The 24,579-nt window shown below is 38.7% G+C and overlaps 1 protein-coding gene and 1 long non-coding RNA gene across 2 annotated transcripts; one reads left to right on the top strand and one right to left on the bottom strand.

Moving 5' to 3' along the window:
- Nucleotides 1-1,671: 1,671 nt before the first annotated feature.
- LOC123635730 lies at nt 1,672-2,882 on the bottom strand. Its single transcript, XR_006734196.1, has 2 exons — nt 1,990-2,882; nt 1,672-1,887 (listed from the first exon to the last, which is right to left on the bottom strand). It is a non-coding gene; the product is annotated as an uncharacterized LOC123635730 (long non-coding RNA).
- On the top strand, nt 2,108-21,344 carry RRAGC (Ras related GTP binding C). The gene is made up of 7 exons (XM_045548200.1): nt 2,108-3,349; nt 5,403-5,606; nt 6,602-6,801; nt 9,732-9,846; nt 10,908-11,050; nt 15,187-15,335; nt 19,802-21,344. Exons 1-7 carry the CDS (start codon nt 3,113-3,115, stop codon nt 19,951-19,953), a joined length of 1,200 nt encoding a protein of 399 aa, XP_045404156.1. The 5' UTR covers nt 2,108-3,112; the 3' UTR covers nt 19,954-21,344.
- The last annotated feature ends 3,235 nt before the right edge of the window (nt 21,345-24,579 follow it).

Consider the following 24,579-nt stretch of genomic DNA (forward strand, 5'->3'; position numbering starts at 1 on the left):
ATTTCCTACTTTCCTCACTGACATTTTAAAGAAGTATTCCTATTTCATATATTCTATCCCTATTTTTGGAAATCCTATCTTTATTTTTTGGTCAAAACACACATAGAAAACAAAATGGTCCAATGAAAACTGGCTTAACTAGCAAAAGCCTTGGCATCTGCTGGAGACTGTGACCCAGCCAATTATAAGGGCATTTGAGTCATGTTAGCATGACTGTGGCAGTGGTCTGTGCCTCTTCTAGTCACAAGTTTGTTTTTGGCGTGGTGGGGGGCAGATATTCTTGGAAAGACATTCATTTGAGTAGATTTCTCTTTTACCAATTTGAGTGCTTCCTACGTGGACACAATGGGCTCAGTGCTGGGTGTAATATAGATGAATGATTTGAACTTGGGACACATATATAAAAAATTACAATGTAGGTTACGATGTGCTAAGAACCATAAGAATAATAAAATATGGCCCCATGTGGGTTTTGGAAGAGAGGGAGACCTGGCTTCTTTAAGCAGTTGGTATTACAGTCCCTCTGTGGATATAGACAAGTAGAAATTTTCTTCTGGCAGCCAACTCTAAAATTGCTTTTTTCTCATGGGACTAATATTAATATTTATGTCAGTAAGTCAGGTGACTGTCTCTTGTACCATCATTTTGGACAGAATGGCAACATGTGAATTGGATAATCACACTTTTAGGTGAAACTGATCTGCTTAAACTGCTGTACCAGTTAGTGCTATTTAAGAATTAAGGGTCAGCCTGGCTTCTGGAGGTCCCCTTCAACATTTCTATCAAGGACATGGGTGAAGACCGTATATAAGAAGATGTTCAATGGAACTGAAAATGGAGCCCATCAGTTAAGTTCCTGCTATGCTTCCGCTGCTGTATCTATAAAATATAGATTTTACATCTTGCTTACCCCACAAGGTTGTTGTAAGGATCAAATTAAATATAATGGATGTAAAAAAAGTGCCTTGCAAACCATAAAAGACTATATACAGACAAGAAGGTAGTAATGCCAAATCTTAAAGTGCCACAAATTAGAAGGGCTGGTTGGTAGACTATATTAAAACAAGCTTTAACATGATTCACAACATGGAGTATCCAAACTGCTGGGCCCAAACTAAAACTTGAAATATCAAGTCTTGTATTTAGGTTAAAAAATGCAGTTCTACAAGTTTAGGCACTCGGATTGCTGATGGAGTACTAATTCCAGTGATTATCAATGTGAACCACTTATACCCTGTGGATACTTAAAAAAATTTTATTCTGGAAAGCATTAATAGAAATATTGTTCAGGTGCTACATAGTCATCCTGAAAGCTGTATTGGTTAGTATTGCTTGGTAGGTGCCAGACATCTGATGGATGTTGATAAGGTTGAATGCATATAAAGAAGAGTGACCAATAGGGAAGAGGGGCTTTGACTACGTAAGGCTATGCTGGTCCAATATGGTAGCCACTAGCCATATGTGGCAATTAAAATTAAACAATTAAAAATTCAGTTCCTGAGTCATACCAGCAACATTTCAAGTGCTCAATACACGTGGCTACATATTAATTGAACAGTGCAGGTACAGAACATTTTTTATCATCACAGAAAGTTGCATTAAATAGCACCATAAAAGGAATGGTTGAAGGAACTGAGGATGTTTAGCATGAAACAGAGAAGACTTTGTGGGTAATTAAGACTGCAATTTATTTGAAGTGCTGTCATGAAAAAGATGAAGACTACTATTTTGTTCCCTTATAGGTTTCAGGGAGGGTGATTTTTTTGGCTGGAATAAGAAATTTTAAATCTTTACCATAGTGGAATTGGCTGCCTTTTGAGATGGTGAGCTCTCTTCCCTAGGAATTATTTCAGCGCACTCTGTACGTCCGTCCATCAGTCACAGACCCTGTAGAGTTGATTCATTTTAGGTGAGAGATTGGACTACATGACCTCTAAGGGTGTGTCCCACCGCTAACTTTTAGGTGCAGACATAACCAAAGTCCCAGACCTGCATGAGTGAGTATTCCCTTCATACTCAAAAAAGGCCAAGATCACCACCGCACTGCACTTGCATTTGCTTCGGTTTGCTTTCATTATTCATTTCTTTGGTCTCTAAAGGAAGTCACAAAAGATGCAGTGTTCTTTTGGGGGTGGGGGTGGAGGGGTTGGAATTACCAGAGAAGTTGACTTTGACCAGGTGGGAAAGAGAGGAAATTGAATCCTGTTGAGTTTGAAGTGGCAGCAGTATCTACTATCAGCAATTTGCTAAAGAAAGAAGATAAAATGTTCTAGCGTGGCTGCATCTGCTTTCCTATCAGCGTCCAGCTACCTGCGAGAACAAACTAACACTGACCCATGACTCTGCCTTGGTTGAGGCTTTCCCCTCAGTCTGGCTGGCTCCTCCTCCATACCTTTGCACATCACATCCATATCCATCCATCTAGATCTGTTTGTAGATTTTCTGATCCTCCCAACTCCCGAGCATTATTTATCTGTACCTATGACCTTCCCCATATAATATCTCGTACCGAGGCTACTTACGCAGAAGTCCGATCTCTGTTAATCTTCAAGCCACTTGAAGGCAGTCAGGGTTCGAGTCGGTTCCAGTTTTGTTCCCCTTGGTAAGTATCCAGGACATCGTAGGCATCAGTAAATACTGATTGGACGAGCACAATTGTGGGAGGAAAACAGTTCTTCCCCCAGATACCCAGAAAGCATCTTCCATTTCGGTGCTCTAGGGAGCCTGGAAGAAGGCAGGGGAGCGGCGAGAAGCACGTCGCGCGCTGGGCACTACCGAGGTGCGTGCGGGCTGGGGCGGAGGGCAGAGGGCCGGTGAGGCCGGGCGAGAGGCGCGGCCGGGCAGCCCTCCTCGTGATCCCTCCTCCCCCTCCGCGGCTACGAGTCAGGTGATTCCGGCACGTGACGGGGCACCACCTACCCTGCTGCTCTCGAGTGGCAGCTCGGGCGGCCAATGAGGCGCTGGGACTCGGCTCCGGGCCTATGAGAGCCGGGCTCTGGGGGCGGGCCGGACGGCGGCGGCGGCGGCGGCGGCGGAGTCGGAGTGGGGAGGCGGCGGCCTGGCTAGGCCTGGCCTGGCCTGTCAGGGTGCGGGCGGCGGCGGCTCCAGCACCATGTCCCTGCAGTACGGGGCGGAGGAGACGCCCCTCGCCGGCAGTTACGGCGCGGCTGATTCGTTTCCAAAGGACTTCGGCTACGGCGTGGAGGAGGAGGAAGAGGAGGCGGCAGCGGCGGGCGGCGGGGTTGGGGCGGGGGCCGGCGGGGGCTGTGGCCCCGGGGGCGCTGACAGCTCCAAGCCGAGGATTCTGCTCATGGGACTCCGGCGCAGCGGCAAGTCCTCCATCCAGAAGGTGAGCGGGGCCGCGCCTGCCCCTCCCCCATCCCTCCCCTCCCCGGGGGCTCAGGTGGCCGCGGCGGGGAGGTCCCAGGAGGGCGGTGGCCGGGGCTGGCCTCGAGCTCCGTCCCACTGCACTTTCTCTTCTACTCTTGCGAGCGCAGCCCACAGGCGCAGCTCGCGCCAGGACCCTGACCTCTGCGTCCACGCCCAGGTCAGCTGAGGCCGGGTGGGTAGCTGGAGGGAGGCAGGTGTCGGGTGGCACTGCCCAAGACCTCCGCTCCCTGGGACCCTGCCCTTGTGTCATTTACGAAACTGAGACGTACTCTGCAGTTCTCACTTGGAGAACTTAGTGGACTCCGTTCCCTGCCCCCCTTTTTAAATTTGTTCCTCTCACTAAAGGTGACCAGAGTTTGCAGGGATTCCCAGCCCAGCCCCAGGCAGCAGCGTCTGAAAGAGTTGTGCCTAAGGCACTGGACATTCTAGTGCTTGCTCTTGTTGCTAGTATAAAGGAAACTTCACCGTAACATTGTTGGGAATTGGGTACTAATATTGCCCCTATTTCAGTCCTTGGGGCCTAGTGAGTGTGATTACTGGTAATATTCTCCTTGTAGGTCTGTGGTTGCAAAAATCTGAGACTTCGAGAAAGTTTTGCCGACCTACCTTAGTCCGTTTGTTTTCACTTTTGGTCTGTCATGAATGGAGGGCTGTACACTTTATAGTAAGGGGGAAATAGAGGCAAGGTTGACTTCCTCCATTACACACAGAGTGAGCTGGTAGTAAAACTATTATCACCAGACACCTAGTCTTTCCCCCTTTCTACTCTGTCACTCTGTGAGAAAGTTCTATCCAAAATCTGTGTGAGGTTTTGTAGACGTGATATTTTGTAGACATGATGTTTTTAAAAAGTAGCCTTCCTCTGAATTTGCTGAATTTTACTGTGTTTTATTTACCCTTTCATCTCTACAGCAAAAGTTGAGTATGTTTATGGTGGATTTTTAGTAAGCTGATTTTAATTCTTTTCACCTGTTACCGACAAAAACTTGGGAGTAACTGTTCATTTTTCTCTTTTAGAAAGTAAGTTAGTTTTATCTTAGGATTGTATGTGTTCTGATTATTGTGATTTTTTTTTTTTTAAGACCGAGTCTCACTCTGTTGCCCAGGCTAGAGTGCCATGGCGTCAGCCTAACTCACAGCAACCTCAAACTCCTGGGCTTAAGCAATCCTTCTGCCTCAGCCTCCTCAGTAGCTGGGACTACAGGCATGTGCCACCATGCCCGGCTAATTTTTTTCTATATATATTTTTAGCTGTCCTAAATAATTTTTTTCTACTTTTAGTAGAGACGGAGTCTCGCTCTTGCTCAGGCTGGTCTCGAACTCCTGACCTCGAGCGATCCTCCAGCCTTGGCCTCCCAGAGTGCTAGGATTACAGGCATGAGCCATTGCACCCAGCCTATTGTGATCCTTAACAATTGTCTTTACCATTTCTTTTCTCATGGGAGCTGCCTTTTTCCCTGTTAACTCCCATAGGCACCTCCGTGGACATTTTTGCTTCTATTTGGCATAGTTATTTGTCCTTGTTTTATTTCTTCCACAAGACTGCAAAATCAGTGAGGGTAGGATCCAGTCTGTTTCTTTTTTTGTTTTTTATTATTCCACAGAGCCTGAGGTAGGCACTTAGGTAATTTTTGAATCAACAAAATATCTTAAGCTTTACCTATAAAGCTTCCATAATCTTAAAGCAGATTTTGGCAGACTTAATACAGTTTAACCCTCCCCCTAAAAAAGAAAAAAACAACAAACCAATGAAGGTGAGAGATAGTGCTATGACTAGTACTGGTTATGGTGCAGGAAAGTTTTAGCTGAAAGTAGATTTAATGGAAATTAATTGGGTGTTGTCTTTTGTGAGAAATAAAAGGGTAGTGACTACCAGTGGATTCACCATTTGGTTTTTACCTTTAAAAAAATTTTTGCTATGGGATCAAATTTTTTATGTTAAACCAGGGTGGAATTTTGAATTTAAATACTGAAGTTGAATAGTCATAAAATTGTCTTGTTTCTTTTAACAGGTGGTGTTTCATAAGATGTCACCCAATGAGACCCTCTTTTTGGAAAGTACCAACAAGATTTATAAAGACGACATTTCCAATAGTTCCTTTGTAAATTTCCAAATTTGGGATTTTCCTGGGCAAATGGACTTTTTTGACCCAACATTTGACTATGAGATGATCTTCAGGGGAACAGGAGCATTGATATATGTCATTGATGCACAGGTAGTCACGAATAATTATGTTTACTTCTCTTCCCTAGTGGCAAAAAGATATAGAAACAAAGAAAAGTTGTTTATTTTCTTTGTCATGTGCTTGCAGCTTTTTTCTTTGGCAGTAAATTCCCTAACAGTATAAGAACTGCAGTTGCATAGGTGCTTTGGGAGCAAGTATGTCTTTGTCCAAGTACAGAATTTCAGATGATTAAGAGAGATGGTTTACATTTTTGAGTTCTAGTTGATGAGTAGCTAACACTGGCTTTCCACTTTTATTGGTTAATAGTAGATATTCTTGTACTTTAATAACTCTGACAATAGTGACATCACTCACTCAAAAGATCCCATGCTATAATATAAAATTGTGAGAATTAGAGTCAGCAGATATTAGAGTGAGTGGTTTTCTTAATTGCCCAAATTGAGTTTAGTCCAGCAAGCATTTTTTGAGGACCTAACGTGGCAGGCAGTCAGATGAATGGAACATGGCCCTGTCCTTAAGAAGCTTAATTTTTATAAGCTTAAGCATTAGTTAGGAATGCTTTCTGAGTGACAGGCTCTATATAGTGGGTGCTTTCACATACATGATGTAATTTAATTTAGTCTTCACAGTATTGTGAGGTATATATTGTAATTCCTGTTTTATAGATGAGTAAACTGAGATCACAGAGTTTAAGCAACTTGGTCAAAGTCACACACCTAATAAATGGCAGAGCTGGGATTACTTTAAAAAAATCTATTGGGAAGAAATGTCCGTTTCCTTTTTTTTCTTTATATTATCAGTATTAAAAATTATAAGCATTAACTTGGTAATTGAATTTTTAATCTTGAGAAATTGAAGAGCTATTTAGTGGTATAAGTTAATATATTTGAATGTTTGAATATTTGTGAATAGTGAGGACAACATATTTTCTGTGTTTGGGGAAATAGGTGGTTTGAGGCTTTCTTAGCTCGTTACTTGACCTTTATAAGCTTTCTTTTTAAAAAATATTTTGTTCTGACTTACAGGATGACTACATGGAGGCTTTAACAAGACTTCACATTACTGTTTCTAAAGCCTACAAAGTTAACCCAGACATGAATTTTGAGGTTTTTATTCACAAAGTTGATGGTCTGTCTGATGATCACAAAATAGAAACACAGAGGGACATTCATCAAAGGGCCAATGATGACCTTGCAGATGCTGGGCTAGAAAAACTCCATCTTAGGTAACAACATATGTGTTTGATATGAGAGCCCTGAACAATGTGTAAATGTATTCCCATCTCTGTCATTACAAACACTGTAGCTATCTGTTGCTGATATGCTCTTTCCTAAATCTGTAATGTTTTTGATCTCTTCTTTGTTGAATGCCAAGCTGTTTTGGGAGCTTGATGTTATTGAGAAGTTACTTTACCCACTTTTTGCATTTTCCTGGAGATTGAAGTCATGTGAAGTGTTTCCATTGGTGCTTTTCCAAGTTCATCTCAAGAGTCTGGAGTCAGGCTATTTCCTCATGGCATAAATCTGCTTTGGGACTCCCCACTGTTGATTTCATTATTTTTCTTCCCCCTTGCCTCAGTGCAAGGAATCTCCTGTCACATTTATTGTAGAAATCTTTAGGTTGAGAGTTGAGTCTTGACAGTGTCTTTCTCAGTAAGAAAGAACCTTTTAAAGGAGATATATTTTCAAGTTTGGACTGACTCTGATGTGTCTTAGGTTTTGAAACACTTTATACTTTCATGAAACTCAAGTGTGGGTTAGGTGGGTTTATCCTATAAATTTGCATAAGGCTGCTATTAAGTTTAAAGGACTGCTGGTTTATAATTAAATTTTGTTATTAGAGAGTAGATATTAAATAGGATGGATTTGTGTATTTGCATTCAGAAAGTCTGCGAAGAATATTTTTCTACATCTTATTTTTTTGGTGATATAGGTAGAAATGAGTATATTTAAAATACCCAAGAAAATGTTGTCTTGATGATATAAACAGTTTAAAGAGGGAACAGGGGAGAGACACAAGCGCAGTCATTTCCCTATCCCTGGTCTGTTACAGGGACTTCCCCTATAGGCTCAAGCCAACCCTCATCTTCATCTCTGATATTCCCTGGGCTTCAGGCTCCAAGATCTTTCAGTTATTCTTCTAGGAAACCATGTACAAAAGTCTCATTGACCTCTACTTTGCCAGGATTAAATTTTTAAAAATTTATAAGTAATTCATTCTCAAAAAGATAAAAATTCAGCAATGTCTATAAGAGAAACTACCTTCCCATAAAATTCCTCAATCTAATTTTTTTAGAATCTATTATTAATAGTTTTTACCTGGATTTTAAGACATGCTTGTCCTGTGTTGCCCAGTGCCCATGGGGATTCTTCTGACTCTCCTTATGTCTGTGTCCCTTTCCAGGGTTTCTCACCCCAATGGTTCCTGCCATCCCTTTCCCCAGTACCCTATAGGGCCCTAGTCCTCGTTAACATCAGTAGAATTTGGCATTTAACTTTTATTTAATACTAGCAGGCCTGTGCAGTGAGGGTCCATTTGATTTCTGGTTTCTAGAAACTCACTTTACTAAAATGCCCTGCCCTTGCTGATTGTCTCTGTCCCATCTACCTCCGAGCCTCACAGGCCCTGCAGGACCATCTCACTTTGCTAACCTTTTTGCCTAAAGGAGACACTAAAATATTCCTTTCTTCCTGTACCTGTGGGATCATCTTGGCCTTGTCTGTTCCAGTGTTGTCATGTCTAGAGTAGAGTCCTTTCTCACACAGGGTTGAGTTCTTAGGTCAGCTCTTTGAAAGTATCTTTTAAAAAAATTTTATTTATATATTTATTTTCCTGCACACCCCTGGTGGCCCCCTAAAAATATCTTTAAATTACGTATAAAGTGGTATATACAGTTCTTTGTTTCTGGCTTTGTCACATATCCGTATAAATGTATTGTGGATACAACTATGTAATGAAGAATGTATACCCTGAGTGAGAAAGCAAGTAGAATTGTCCAGTGTTTAAATTTTTTATTTTTTTATTTTTTTTATTTAACAGGTCCCAAGAGAGGGGCCTGGGTGAGGTTCACGGGTCCCAGGAGAGAGGGGCCCGAGAAGTCACCCAGTGTTTAAATTTTTAAAGGCCTGTCTCTCTCTCTGTCATTCTTTCTCTCTGTCTCTCTCACTCAGATAATGTGTTATGTTGAATCTACAAATGTTACTTCTCCATTGTACATCCTTTTAGGCCTCCTGACTCCTGTTTCATTCTCTGTCTGACCCCTGCTCCCATTTTCCTTAATATGCTTTTTATATAAATTATAAACACCAGTTATATTCATTTGTTTATTCAGCAAATACTTATGAGCACTGCTCAGGGCAATGGGCTTGCAGCTTTGAGCCAGACTGACAAAGTCTTTTTTCCTCATGGACTTACATTTTGTAATGACACAGCTCAAAAGCACCTATAAATAAATGTATAGTGTAATTTTAAGTACTTATCAATGCTGCAAAAACAAATTAGGGGAAAAGGGTAGAATCAGGTACAGGAACACTATTTTAGGTAGGGTAGTTAGAAAAGAACTTTTGAGGATGTGACATTAAAAAATTATTTTACAGGTGGGTCTCACTGTGTTGCCCAGGCTGTAGTGCAGTAGGTATTCACAGGCACAATTGTAGCCCGCTACAGCCTTGAATTCCTGGGCTCAGGTGATCCTCCTGCCTCAGCCTCCCAAGTAGCTGGGACTATAGGCACATGCTCCTATGCCTGGCTAGGAGGTGACACTGTAGAAGAAACCTGAATTATATTCTTATTTAATAAATGTCTCATATCTCTTCTAGCTTTCTTTTGATTTTTAATCATGGTTTTTATCTCAGTTATGTGCTTAAAAAACCAAGCTTTTTGTATCAGACTACAAAGACTTAGGTGAATATTCAAGTTTCAGCATCTGAAAATGCTTTCCTGGGTACTGCCTCAATTGCCCTCTGTATAAATGCAGTAAAGAGGTGTATAGCCACAAGCAAGGTGGGATACTGCATTCGTCATCTTGAATGGTGGGCATGGTTTTGAATTTACTGGAATGAATTTACTGGAATCAAATGTTACAGTTTTATATATCATGATAGTTGTCAACTTAAGGTGTTTCTCAAACTAATCAATCTATGTTGTGTTTTTCAGCTTTTATTTGACTAGTATCTATGACCATTCAATATTTGAAGCCTTTAGTAAGGTGGTGCAGAAACTTATCCCGCAACTGCCGACCTTGGAAAACTTATTAAATATCTTTATATCAGTAAGTGACTCATTTAATTTACTGTAGTTTCTGATTCCATTTTTGTTAAATGTACTCATTTTAAAATTCTCCATAAAATGGCTTGAATTAGTCTGAGTCAAGCTTAAAGACTAATGACACACTTAACATGTAAAATAAATAAAAACATAAGATATGGCTTGAGCTGCTATTTTCTGAATTATTTTCTTAGCACCCATCTTTTTTGTGTTTAAAATGAACTGATGAAAAATTTTTTCATGCTTATTTGAAAACGTCTTCATGATATCTGTTTTCTAAAGGAAGAATAGTAGCTGGAAAAGACTGGGTTTTGGGAATGTGACTCAGTTTAATCTCTGCCTTATTGGAGGTCACATTGAAAAATTGGTCTTTTCCTTTTCTTGCTAACTAAAATCTTAGTATATAAAATCTTATATTTTAGTATGTAATCTTAGTATCTTAGTATGCAAAATCTTAGATTTTAGTATGTAATCTTAGTATGTAAAATCTTACATTTTACATTCTTATTTTGAAGATTCAGCTTAATAAAAAAGGGTAGCCCTCCAATAAATTTAGCATTTAGCTATTATATTTTCCAAACATTACTTTAAGAGGACCCAATGTGTGGCAATCCCCACTTTGACTGTTTTGGGTTTTTGAGTTGTGCTAGATATGGACGTCAAGCTGTAATTTTTTTATGTTTTGTTAATTGCAACATAAAGCCTTGCTGATAGCAAGGTCATTCAAATCAAAGATTGATAATAATAGTAAGAGAGAATTATTGAAAATGTAGCATAGCTTGATTTTTGGAGAACTTTTTTGACAAATTTTTGGTGATGTCTCAGAAAATAATTCATTCAAGTAAAGCAGAAGAAGAGAAATGTTTGAGAGAGCAGAGAAATAATTCCACTTTTATTCTTTGGTTAATAGAAGGGTCTTTCAACCCAGTACTATTTGTTTTTTGTTATTCAGTTGTATAATTAAAAATGACCTTGTATGTTATTCAGTAATTCAAGATCTTTGATAAGTTGCAAATTATAATTCTTAAAAAAAACTGAATACTTACCCAATTTTGTTTTTCCAAGAATTCAGGTATTGAAAAAGCTTTTCTCTTTGATGTTGTCAGCAAAATCTACATTGCAACAGACAGTTCCCCTGTGGATATGCAGTCTTACGAACTTTGCTGTGACATGATTGATGTTGTAATTGACGTGTCTTGTATATATGGGTAAGTTATATACATGTTTCTATAAGATCAGGTAGAAAACTACCAGCTTGATTTGTTTAGGAGATTAATTTCTGAAGCCTTTGGCAAGTACTGTATGAAGTCAGATTGTGCTCATTCTAGTGCTTCAACTTGGAGCATGATTTCCCTATAAGTGGGCTGCTGGATCTTACTCCTTCAGAGAGGATGGCTAAGAGAAGTTGAAAAGTATGACCAGCACTGGACTTATTTATCACTGAAAGTTTCTCCCACCATTATTCAGGGGGGTTTGCACTGTATCTTCTCACTGCTGGGACTTAGCTAGATTGAAAAACTAGACTCATTTATTTAAAATGGTCTGAATAATAAAGTAAGTTTTGGTTCCTAATTTAACTGCAGGCTTTATGGAATGAGTGATTCTTAATCTTTCAGAGAGCAAAGAAACAAGGTAATTAGATTTTGAGTATTAAGTAGAAGGACTTAAACATGTAAAAATTTGACCCATACATCTAAGTTTCCAAAATTACGTTTCAGAAATATGAGCTCTTCTTTATATAAATTCCCCAAACCCTATATAGAAATTTATACAAGCCAGTAAACAAGTGATTTTGTAGAATAGGCCAGAGCACTAGTGAAAACTTTGGAAAATTACTAGTATTTCAAAAGCCAGTAACATTCTCTGTACCTTCTAACATCCCTGATGCCCCTAGTATATTAACTCCCAAGGTGCTTTCAGATGATTTAGCATTCATTACCTTTGCATTCTAATACCTGTGTCCTCTACCTATCTGTTCCTCCTCTCTGTCCACCCAGTCTAAACTTCTCTTTCACCTTGACTGCCCTTCATCTTGGTCTAATTTGTCGGTGTCTCTCTCCAGCTGCCTCTGTATAGGAGAGTTCATTTGTTCAACCTGTTCTTTACCTGTCTATTCCTGTCTTCCATTTCTGTCTATTCCTTTCAGTTGTGATTACATGCTGTCCTTTGTTTTAATTCTTTCCATAATGAAAATGAGATATTGTTGGTTTATTATGTTATTTAGTAAAATTTCATGTTTGTTATTCCTAATTTTAAAAATGGATCGGTAGAACATTTGCCTGTTTTTTTTAAAACAAAAATTCTGTAAACCGGCTGGGCACGGTGGCTCACGCCTGTAATCCTAGCACTCTGGGAGGCCGAGGCGGATGGATTGCTCAAGGTCAGGAGTTCGAGACCAGCCTGAGCAAGAGCGAGACCTCGTCTCTACTAAAAATAGAAAGAAATTATCTGGCCAACTAAAAATATATATAGAAAAAATTAGCTGGGCATGGTGGCGCATGCCTGTAGTTCCAGCTACTCGGGAGGCTGAGGCAGTAGGATCGCTTAAGCCCAGGAGTTTGAGGTTGCTGTGAGCTAGACTGATGCCACGGCACTCACTCTAGCCCGGGCAACAGAGCGAGACTCTGTTTAAAAAAAAAAAAATTCTGTAAACCAACTTTTTAATAATATGAATCAAATGTAATTATAAAATTTATTTTCAGTATAGGATACATTATAGCATACATTATACATTATAAAGTACTTTGGAAAAAATGTCCATTATATCACTATTCTTAACACAATCTGTACATTTTAGTTGATGTGCTTTATTATTGTTTAATTTGCTTCTTACTCGACTCTTGACTTACATTTTTTTGAATGGGGACCACATATAACTCTGACAATTGTAGTTTAATGATTGAAATAGCTTTCAGACTCTGTACGGCTCACTTTGCAAGTATGAGGATTCCAAAGTGTATATATATAATACACTGTATTTCTTTTAATTAAAAAAAAAAAGGCTATGTAACCCAGGCTGGACTTGAACTCCTGGGCTTAAGTGATCCTCCCACCTCAGCCTCCCAAGTAGCTAGGACTATAGGTGCTTGCCACCATGCCCAGCTTAGATTGTATTTCTTTTGGTTTTTATATTTACTTCTTTTTCACCAATGGCAGTGTTCATATTTTAGATCCTTCTTTTATTTGCAGACTGTGTCAGCACAGATTAGTATAAGGGAAGATTTGAAGTCTGCTATATACCATGCATCCTAGGTAAACAGGATGGAAGTGTGAATGCATGGAATACTGCTAGGTCACAGAAAGAGAAAGTGTTATTGACAGTATGCATTTTGTCCCATGATATTTGTTATGAGCTTTTCACTTTGTAGTTTCAGGACTAATCAGGTTACTTTTCCTCTAAGTTTATTGTACCTTACTGTGCCCTACTGGCAGTAATTAGGATATTCTGCTACTAAGGATGGTTCTCTTGGTCTTGACTTGGCATATTTTGACAAAGATTCAGATAAGCATATTTTCCTAGTACTCTTAAAAACTGTTAAAACAGATAAACTTAGAAAGCAAATACTATGTTTTAAAGACTGAGCAAGCTTTTTAAGGTCATTGGCATATTTTTATTCTTAGTTTTATTAATCACAGCCAAATCAAAGCTGTGTAATCTCCAGACTTTGAATAGAATGTGCTTTTCGTCTTTCTCACATTAGTGTGTGATTGAAGATCATATGTTGGTTAGACATTATCAGCTTTATAGCTTTTTACAGCTGTTGGCCATGGGGCTACTGGCTTAGGGAATCTTCAAGGTTGTCTGTGTTGGAGCCTGTTGTCATTGTTAGTGCTTGTTCTCACTTTCCATGTGGGACAGAAAAGGATCTAGGTAGGGCATCTAACTATAAGCTGAGAATACATAGCACTTAAAACTTCCTCTTTTCCGATCAGAAGGAAGTAGTTTTCTTTTATGCTCTTAAAGCAAATGACACCTACTTCCCCATGATTCCGTTTTGCCAAATTAACTTTATTTATATTAGCTAGCTAGGAAAGATACTGGAAACTGCGTGGAATTGAGTTAAAAACCCAAAGTTTGAGTTCTGACTTTGCTAGGAGAGCCCTTCACTTTTAATGAACTTCAGTTTCTACATCTTTTAAATGGGCATATTTCTCTTCTTTATGTGGTTTACTTGGGCTTGTTGCAGAAAGGATTTAAAATGGTTTAATAGGGCTATAGTAGTAATTCCTGTCTTCAGGGTTGTTGTGAGGAATGGATTAATGTGTGAGAAGTTAAACTGTAAGATTCAGAATAGTTTAAAAAAATAAGCCAAGAGTTCATGGAAAAAATATAGAAAAATGAAAAGAGTAAAAAGCCATTACTAAGACAACTACTGTGTTGACAATTTTTTTAGCGTTACTTCTGTCATCTTTTTAAATATTTCTTTGAAGGCAAATCTTTTTCAAATTAATGTATGAGAAGGTATACTGTAAGGCTCAGAGTAGTTTAAGATATGTCTCACTACCATTTGTTAACAACAACTGCATGGGAAATATAAAAAAGTGAAAATAGGAGAAAAAAAGGATTATTTTACTACCAAAGACAACTATTGCTAATGTTTTCTTTTTAATCTATTTCCTTCACCTTTTTTTTTTGGAGGGAAATATTTTATTTAAAAAGGCAGTTTTGATAGCTATTAATTCCTAACAATAGCTAGACAACCTTTAGACTTTTACGAGCAAGTACATCAGAATAAAGTTTCAGAGCACATAGCTCTTTAAAAGTTGTTGATTTCAACATAGTTCTTACTGTTCTCTAGCGAGGAATATTCTTGTATAGTCTTAAGAATTTTCTTGCTTTTGTGAGGAAGCAAAAAAATGTTTTCTGAGAAAACGTGTGGTCGACTTGGCATATGGAATATGCCTTGAAGGAGCTCACTTAGGTGGTAGCAGGTCCCAGAGGGCCCTGTGACCTGAGGGAAGTAAAGAGAGGAAACATCTCGGTTGGGCTTACAGAATACAGTCTGAGGGGTAAGTACTCCCATCTGGCAAGATATTGGAAGTGGTGTCATTTCTCTGGGTAAGATAGACACATGTTTTCACTTTTTTCTCCAAATGTCTGAATATCTGTTATATTAAAGGATATGTGTGGAGTTTTTGTTGTTATTTTTAATAGGAATCCCTGGGATTCTGCGTTTAGGAACCTTATACTGAAACAACACTCTGTTCCAATATATGTAAGCCAGTATTATTTCTCAAAAAACATTTGGGAAATGGGGTGGAAAGACTTGTCATTGTGCAAATTAAATGTGACAAAATGCCTAGTTGGGAAACCTGTGATGAACAATACTTTCTTTTAAAATAGGTTAAAGGAAGATGGAAGTGGAAGTGCTTATGACAAAGAATCTATGGCAATTATCAAGCTGAATAATACAACTGTCCTTTATTTAAAGGAGGTGACTAAATTTTTGGCACTGGTCTGCATTCTTAGGGAAGAAAGCTTTGAACGAAAAGGTAATGGCATCTTAAAAAGCCGTTTCTATGTTAAGTTCTTTGCCATAATTTCCCAGGTTCTTGAAAACAAGAGAAAACAATATTGCAGTGTTTGACAAATGGTTATCTTTAGGAAAAAAAATTAGCTGAAACTGTGTTTGTCCCTTCCCTTACATATATAGTCCTGACTGTCTCCTTTCTTCTTTTGATATTTTATTTTACATCGTGTTTTTTATTCCAACCTCTCTTTCTTCAGATTCTTTCATTACCTGTTTACCTGCCTACAGTTTGGCTTCCATCTGAACCAGTTTACTGAAACTATTCCTTGAGAGATTACCAGATTACCTTCTTTTTTTTTTTTTTTTTTGAGACAGAATCTCGCTCTGTTGCCTGGGCTAGAGTGAGTGCCGTGGCATCGGCCTAGCTCACAGCAACCTCAAACTCCTGGGCTTAAGCGATCCTACTGCCTCAGCCTCCCGAGTAGCTGGGACTACAGACATGTGCCACCATGCCCGGCTAATTTTTTTTTTTTTTGCTATATATATATTTTAGTTGGCCAGATAATTTCTTTCTATTTTTTTTTTAGTAGAGACGGGGTCTCGCTCTTGCTCAGGCTGGTCTCGAACTCCTGACCTTGAGTGATCCACCCACCTTGGCCTCCCAGAGTGCTAGGATTACAGGCGTGAGCCACCTCGCCCGGCCCAGATTACCTTCTTGCTGCATTCAGTGGCTTTTTCTTATTCTGCAGCCTCTTCAGCCTCCTGAAGCATGTCATTCTCTCCTTTCTCAAAGCTTTCTTCTCTTTTTGCTTCCCTAAAGCTGAATTTTCTGGGTCATTTCATGTGTTTGTTTCCCTGACCATGTCTCCTGTTTCTTCTGGCTGTTTTTCTTTTTCTCAGTCCTGAGCATGCAGAGCCAAGTCTTTCTGCTCATTTATTCTCCAGGTCAGCTCATCCAATCCATGGCTTCAGCTAATCTTCTGTATGTGGTTGATTGAAAAATGCACGTCTTCAGCTCTGACTTGGGCTCATGTTCCAGTCTCATGTTTGGAACTTTTAGTGAGACATCTTCTCTAAATATCTGATTGTTATCTTGGCATCCTGCCCATCTTCAGTTGATGATTATTTCCCCTGTTTCGTGACTCTCTTGGCTACCCTACTTCTGTCACTAATTATGCCATTTTTCTCCTGTCCAAGCTTGGATATCTTGTAGTCAGGTAATTGGTGTTATTGCTGAAGGGGCCCTTGCAGATCGGTTCACAGAGGGGATTTCATGTTCTCCTTTTTCCATTATTCTATATCCTTTACATTAAACTTTCACCAAATCTTATTTTTTTCTTGGAACTATTTCTTGGGTTTCCTTTCCATTTCCACTGTCAGTGACTCCAATCTATGTCTTCATCCTTCCAGGCCTGTGGTGTTGTAGTAATCTTCTACTTGATAATATTCATGCATTTGACATGTATATGGAGGGTTTAGTATATATCATCTTTTATCCTGAAGGCAGATTAGTTTTCAGAAAATTTCTTTTATCATATTATTTAACTACCCAAGGATTTTAGAGTAGCTCTCTATTATTCACTGTAATGAGTCCCTACTCTTCTACCTAAGTTTTTAATGAAATATTTCAGATATACATTTTTTGGATAAAATAAAACGTGTGTTCATCTTTGAGCTTAAGAACTAAAACATGACAAATATAGTTGATGGTCTTCTGTGTATTTCTCTCAATTGAAATCCTTTCCTTTGTACTATGTGTTTTATTTTTCCTATGGGTGATTGATTGTTTTACTTCATATCTATCCTTAAACAATATAGAGTATTGTATGTCTTTGTATAAATGATATCAAAATATAAGTAGTCTTCTGCAATCTACTTGTTTCTCTTCATTCAGGGTTTTTGAGATTCATCTAGATTGATGACTCATAAACTCTAGTTCATTCATTTTCACTGCTATATAGTATTCTATGGGTTGAATAAACCACAGTGTATTTTCTTATTGCTGGACATTTAGATTATTCTAAAAATTACAAATAGTTCTGCAACAAATGCTCATGAACAAGTTTGCCTTTGCCTATGTGGAGAATTTATCTAGGGTATGCATTCAGGAGTGGAATTTACAGAGTATATACATCAATTTTATTAGACATTACCAAACTGCTTTCTGAATGACTTTCCCACTTTCAACCCTGACAGTACTGTGTGGAAGCTCTTAATCACTTTGTATCCTTGATAATGCTTGATATTGTCAGACTGTGTAATTGTTGTCAATCTGGTAGATGTGAAAGGTGTCTTGTTTGGTTCTCATTTTTACTTATGTAATTACTCATTAGGGCAAACGTCTTTCATGGTTAGCACTTTTTTGTGGCTGTTCAGTTGTTTTCTGTAGCAATTTGCCTGTTCTCATGTTTTTATCTTTTTTGTACTGATTCTTAGGAGTTCTTTATTTTTCTCCATTTTAATTTTAAAAAATTTTAAACTTTAGTTATGGAAAATGTCTGATGTACACAAAAGTAGACCAACACAATCAATCACCATGTACTTATCCTTGCTTCAACTTTCATACAGTCATATTCAATCTTGTTTCCTGAATAGCCTTTTCCCAATTAGGTGGTTATTATTTTCTACTCTTTTGTTGTAGAAACTGTCAAACATATAAAAAAGTAGAGAAAATAGTGTAATAAACCCCTTTTTATCTATCACCCACATTCAACAATCATTAAAATTATATCCAATCTTATATTTATACTCTTTTCTCTAGTGGATTATTTTGAAGCAATCCCTGACATTAAATCATTTTGCCTGTATAGATTTCTGTAGATATTTCTAAAAGGTAGTGTTCTTTTTTGAACACGACAATATTAGCATTAATAAACACAAAAAAATGAGCAGTGATTTAATGGTATCAAATATCTGGTCAGTATTCACATTTCCTTGATTGTCAGTTTTATTTTACAATTTGCATGGAAGTCAATTTTAATGTAATTGAATTGACCAAAACTTTTATAATTTTTTTTTCTGAGTCTGAAGCACCAGAATTTGGCTCTAACCTACTTATTCCGACTTGGTTCCCAGTACTTCCTATCATGAGTTTTCTGATGTCCCTCTCACCAGTCAGACCATTGCTTTCTGTCCTCCACCTGTGCTGTGTTCTCACTGCCACCTCCCTGCAGTTGTCTTGTGATTTTGCTCCACTTTTCTGCCTAATTAAATCTGGCCTGTATCCCCAAAGTTCTTTCTTAGCCCTGGAGCTTTCATTGATTGTTTTGCCCTGCACTTGGCTCTCTGTTTCTTTGGACTTCTTTCACATTTGTAGTCAATTTGACACCAGATTGTTTTGATTTGTTTCTTGTGTCTTGGCTTTATGCCCCAGCTAGCATATCCTTGAAGGCATGGACCAGAACTGCTACTTCCTTTGACACATTGTACTCTATCATGCTGTTCATTAAGTATTTACTGACTTTCATCAAATCAAATATAAACTATTGAAAGATCACACTGTGTTCAAGCAGGCCACACAGTGTATTTTAATATTTCACTTTTCTTGAATGTGATTTGAGTGATTCGAAACTTGGATGCCAAAGATGTCTATTTGGTCAAGGTGATGGTTAAATTGCACATTTGTCATCTATCAGGATGTTGTGGTGGTGGATATATATGATGACTAGCTAGCTGTTCTTGTGATTGAAGAGGTTGCTATCTAGTTTATAGGTTTAAGAGTTTCAAGCAGTATTTATCAGTCAGGGTTAATTTTGATTAACCCAGATTGTTATTTGGTAAGCCCAAATAACAATACCTTAAACAGGATGGAAGTTTGTGTCTCTTGCATATTAAATGTAATGTTTTAGCTCAGCACCAATGTGCTCAACCAAAATTGGGGTTCTGATTCTAAGGACGAAGGGGAAAAGTGGTTATTTGGTAGGCAGCTAACCATTCTGTCACAAAATAGAAGCCTTTGTTCAACCAGAATCTTATGTGGAAGCCCAGTTCATTAAACAGATAAAGAGGAAGCTGCCTTGCCTGAAGAGGGCAGGGGGTGGTGGGTACAGGCTGCCTGAAGCTCTGCCTGCTGGGCCTCTCTGGTACTTCCCAGACTCCAGGCTTCTACAGAGCAGTTTGCCAAACTATTGCTTTACCATTTCCTTCAGCTCGTCATTGGCTGCCCCAAAGACTGGTAAAAGGAAGCTCTTGATATTTCAAAAAGTATTTTACTTTGACTTTAGATTTTATTGTAAACTTCCTTAGCAAATTTACCTTCGTAATTACTCAGATTGACTGCCCACCATGTCCTCTCTCAGGTCCTAGACTAGGTAACCAGTGTTAACAATTTGGGTATATGCTTTATCATGTTTCCAGCGTAAAGAATTCCTCAGTTGGGTGTATGGTTTTTAGTGTACAATAATTTTTTTTTCTGTCACCAAATATTTTCTAGTAGGTAATTTCACAATTGACATTCAGGAGGTGTGATTTTCTTTTTTTCTCCTGCAGGTTTAATAGACTACAATTTCCACTGTTTCCGAAAAGCTATTCATGAGGTTTTTGAAGTGGGTGTGACTTCTCACAGGAGCTGTGGTCACCAGACCAGTGCCCCCAGCCTGAAAGCGTTGGCACACAATGGCACACCGAGAAACGCCATCTAGTCTGAATCCCAGTGTCGGGGCTCCGTGCCAGCTTACTCTTCACTCCAGGGTCAGATGCCGTGTGCTACAGGACATGGGAGCTGCTGCTTGTGGGAATCTGGTGCCTGTCCCACTAGAGACAAGGGGTAGAGTTTCTCATTTGGATGAAAACCCCTTCAACCAGTGGTGTACGACTGAAGCTACTATTTCTTTTTGAAAAATGGCAAAAAAAAAAAAAAAAAAAAAAAAGAATTCTAGAGACCACAGAACTCAAGTTTGTCTTTTTCCTCTTTTGGGTCCTACTTTAAGTAGTTGGGATATTTTGGACCTGGAGATAATACCAATTACCCATCCTTACCAGGGAATGTTGCCATCAAGTCCAGTTGAAAATAATAGAAAAAACTGAGTTTTTATATGCTTCACTTAGGCTTTCACTGAGTATTCCCTAAAGATCTGCCTTGCTTAAATTCTAACACTGCCTCTCAGATTTCAATTTTGGACATTGCACATGTAAGACCTTTAAAATGCATTTGCTTGCTAACTCAGAAGACACATAGTCTGACTGCAGCAAAAGACATTCCTGTATTTGTTATTGAAGAAATAAGAGAAAATTTTATGCTGCATCAGGTGGAGAGCAAGGCTCAACAGTGGCTGCATTAGTTCCCTTGGAAGTGGTGAGGAAAAAACTTTGAAACAGAAGAAAATTTTCACACGTGTGTTTTGAGTACCAAATGTCTGGGTTCTTTCTCCTGCATTAGATAAATGATCGTGTTCAATGTAACAAAGGGAATTAAAAAAAAAAGTTTTTCCCACAGTCACCTTCTAGGGGAGAAACTCATTATGTCACTGAAGTATTTAGCTCACTTTTCTTTAATCTTGGTATCAGTCTATACATACCTTTTATTCTAAGCTATCTGGATTCTTTATTGCTATTTGCTGACCATGAATGACCCTAAGGCAGTGGTGGATTGTCCACTGGGAGTTGGAAAGAGCACTGGTGTCACAACAATGTGTTGTTTTACATCCTTTGTCTCCAGTATTCTGACACCAAGTTTCAGCTGTGGTACTTTCTTTGCCTAGGATATTAATTCATAGTTATTTGTTTTTTGTTGATGGTTGATACCTTTCCATTGATTTAACTTACATATTATTTTTATTCCACATGCCCAGTAGTCATATATTCCAAAGCCACTGGACCACTTGAGTACATAAGTGCCACTGTTTAACTCGATATGTATATTCAGGTCTGTAAACCTAACAGTGTGACTTGGAGTGCTTCCTGCCGGTGATTCTGACTGTTGAGTATTTACATGGACCATGGTGATATCCAAAAGAAAAATGCTTTTATATTTATAGATTATTTCATTGAACTATATATAAAATGGGTATCAATAAATGTATTTACTCCAAAATCAGTTTTTCTACTTGCCTAAGGTGTCCGAGGGTGGGGTGATGGAACTTTGGGTTGTCCCACCTTGTCATTTTCTTTTGCTGCCTCGTGTGGTTAACATTCCTTTTGTGTCAGTGCTTCAGGTTCTATCCTGATGTGGAAATTTCACGGCTTTGTATCTAGGCATTTCCCCTACCCATTTTGTAGGGTAGGAGGCCTAGCCCAGGTGAAAATGTGTGTGGCTGAGTGTTTTCATGTCAATGAATCTCACTCATGGTGGGGAGTATTCAGGGCCTAGCACCATTGATGCATTGTACCCAAGCTAATAAGGAATAAGGAGATGAGTGAAGTAGAACACGTTTAAAAAGTTGTAACAATTTGAACTTGTTTTCTGTTTCTTCCAATTCCTGAGTAATTCATTGACCCTTAAATATCTGTTAAATCATTGTTTATCTGTATAAATGCTTAGGTAGGGTAAATATACCTTAGTTTATCAATGGGAGAAAGATATGTAGAGATTGAAAGATATTTTTTTGAGACAAGGTCTTGCTCTGTTGCCCAGGCTGCGTTGCAGTGGCACGATCATAGCTCACTATAACCTCAAACTCCTGGGCTCAAGTGATCCTCCACTTAAGCTCCCCAAGCAGCTTGGACTATAGGCACATGCCATCATGCCCAGCTAATTTTCAAATTTTTTGTAGCCATGGGGGTCTCACTATATTACCCATGCTGGTCTTGAACATGTGGCCTCAAATTATCCTCCTGCCTTGGCCTCCAAAAGCAACTGGGATTACAGGTGTGAGCCACTACCCAGTGGAGAGATCTTTAATTTCATAATTGGACTACTTTAGAAGTTCAGTTTTAAAACTCTGAAATGGAAATCACAGAAACAGAAAAAAATTCTTATAATTTTATCTAATCTTGTCTCCTTTTTCAAATTACAGAAACAGGCTCAGAAGAGTAATGAAGCCTTGTTGAGGCTTATAGTTGAGCTGACCATACAACTAAAACCAGATACTGTGGAGAGCGGAAGGGATGTCAGTAGTGATGCTTGAGCCATAGATGTGAACTGGCACAGTTCTGGGTGAACCAAGGGTGGCCATTCTCGTTATAGACATAGTTAATGGCTGCCTACCTTAACCTGCAGCCTCCAGCCTCAGGCTCCCATTGGTTCAATGGAAATAATGCTTCAAGGTATATATATGCTACATAGATGCCCAATAAATGTTACTTTTTCCTACTACTGAAAATTATAAATTCAGGGAGTGATTAAGGAGAAAAAGTGAAAAATGGTGAAATAGAAATCAAATGCAGAAAGGAGACAACTCAGGAAAAAGAAAATAGAAGAGTACTATAAAACTACTAAGGGTTTGTCTGAAATGTTTTGTATCCTGATGGACGTATGAGTCTACTTCAAAGAGAGCTGGGACAGGTGGTTAAAAAAACCTTAAAGTCTTAGGCAGCAAGGTATTTTAGCTGTTTCACATATCACTACCTCTCCCATTCACACATTCATATACACACATGCACATACATAATGATATTCTAGTATAGGATGCTGGGGGCATTTGTGAATTGTGTTAGTTTACTTTCTGCATTTTGAGTATGTGCTTATACCGAGAAACATGATGTATTAATAAAAGATAAAATGATGGTAGTTACAAACTTTGTTGGGGAAAGCACTGTGTGATTTGTGGATTTTGGTAAGGCTATTTGTCCTTTTTTGTTTTGTAAGTGCTAAAAGCTCTTCCAATTATTCAGAAGATTATTAGTGAATATTCTTACTATTTTCCATTTCAGTAAAGTATCTTTAAATACTCGCCTTTTCCCCACTCCCCAGAGGCCCATAGGAACATAGTCTCTAGAGGGATTATGGGCAGCAGTTGGGCATAGCTGTGTGTATTTCTGTTAATGGTAGCTTCCCTGAACTGTTTCACCAGAGTTAAGAGACTCTGGACACACATAACATCCAAGAAGGTTGTGGAGAGACAGCAACTAGTAATTATTTTAGGTATTTATATGTATTACCTCACGTAATCTTCACAACACCTTGTGAGGTCGGTACTATATTTCTGTTTTACAGATGGGGAAACTGAGACACAAAGCTCCATTGTGAGTGGTGGAGTTAAGAGTTGGAACCCATGCAATTTGATTCCAGAACCTGCATCCTTAAGCCACCCCTTGACCTTGCTTTCTTAGTAGGGAGGGAGGGTTCTCATGGTATGTTTTGCAGAAAAAGGGTTCTGTAGTTAAATTTTGGAAACGTGCATTCTGTAGTCTCTTTGGAGATTTCCTGTGTATAGTCAAATATTAAAGGCCCTGAAATGACCTGCAATAAAGAAGCCTGTTTGCCTTGGTTTATATCATGTTTCTAAGTTTATTTGACCTTTAAGAAATGCTTATTCAAGCAGTATATAATAAATACTCACTGAAGGACATTTTATTGAAACATTTTCAGTGAGATTGGAATTATGATTTTTATACCGTTTTCCAAGTACAACCATTACCACACTGGTTTCTTGGTTGGCTAGTTCAGCACCTGTCTTTGTAGGTAGTAATGGGGAGGCATATTTGACTACTCTGTAGCATTTCTTCAATATCCCATTATTGAGGAAAAGCCCTTGCTCATTTAAACCGCCTCTTATCCCAGCTTTGTTGTGAAGGCAGAGAGAGGTGCCTTGCTGGTCGGCAGTAAGCAGTTTGTCTAGCTTTCCATGCTGTTTAGTGGTGATGTCCAAGTCCTTAGTGTTTGGCCTCTAGGTGGCGGTGTTGTATTATTTGAGCACAGCTTCCAGCCTTCAGGCTTTGCATATTTGCTCTATTCTGAAAGTTTGTATTGCCTGTGTCACCCAAGTACACACCTAACAACTTAGAGATCCGAAGCATTCCTGAAGTTATTTCCCTTGGGATAATATTCAGGACTGATTTGAGACATTTTATTAAAAGTGGAGCAGTTTGTGATTTTCACTTTTTAACAAGGGGTGGGATAGAACAAAGGTCATAATATCATTTGCTTTATGGATTATGAGTTACAAAGGGGCCTTAAGAAGGCAGCTCTATCGACATTCCTATTGCAGGCAGAACTTCTTGCTCCCTAAGCCATCTGTTGTAGATGTGTGTGCTCTTAAAGACTCCCGTGGAAGGAAATGCCACATATTTGAATTAAAATATCTGCTTTCATCACTTTTCTTTGCCTCAAATGAGGTTTATTGAAATTACTTCACACTTGGGTTTGAGAGAGAAAATACTGCAAAGTA

This window comes from Lemur catta, chromosome 3, assembly GCF_020740605.2.
Source record: "Lemur catta isolate mLemCat1 chromosome 3, mLemCat1.pri, whole genome shotgun sequence".
NCBI lineage: Eukaryota > Metazoa > Chordata > Mammalia > Primates > Lemuridae > Lemur > Lemur catta.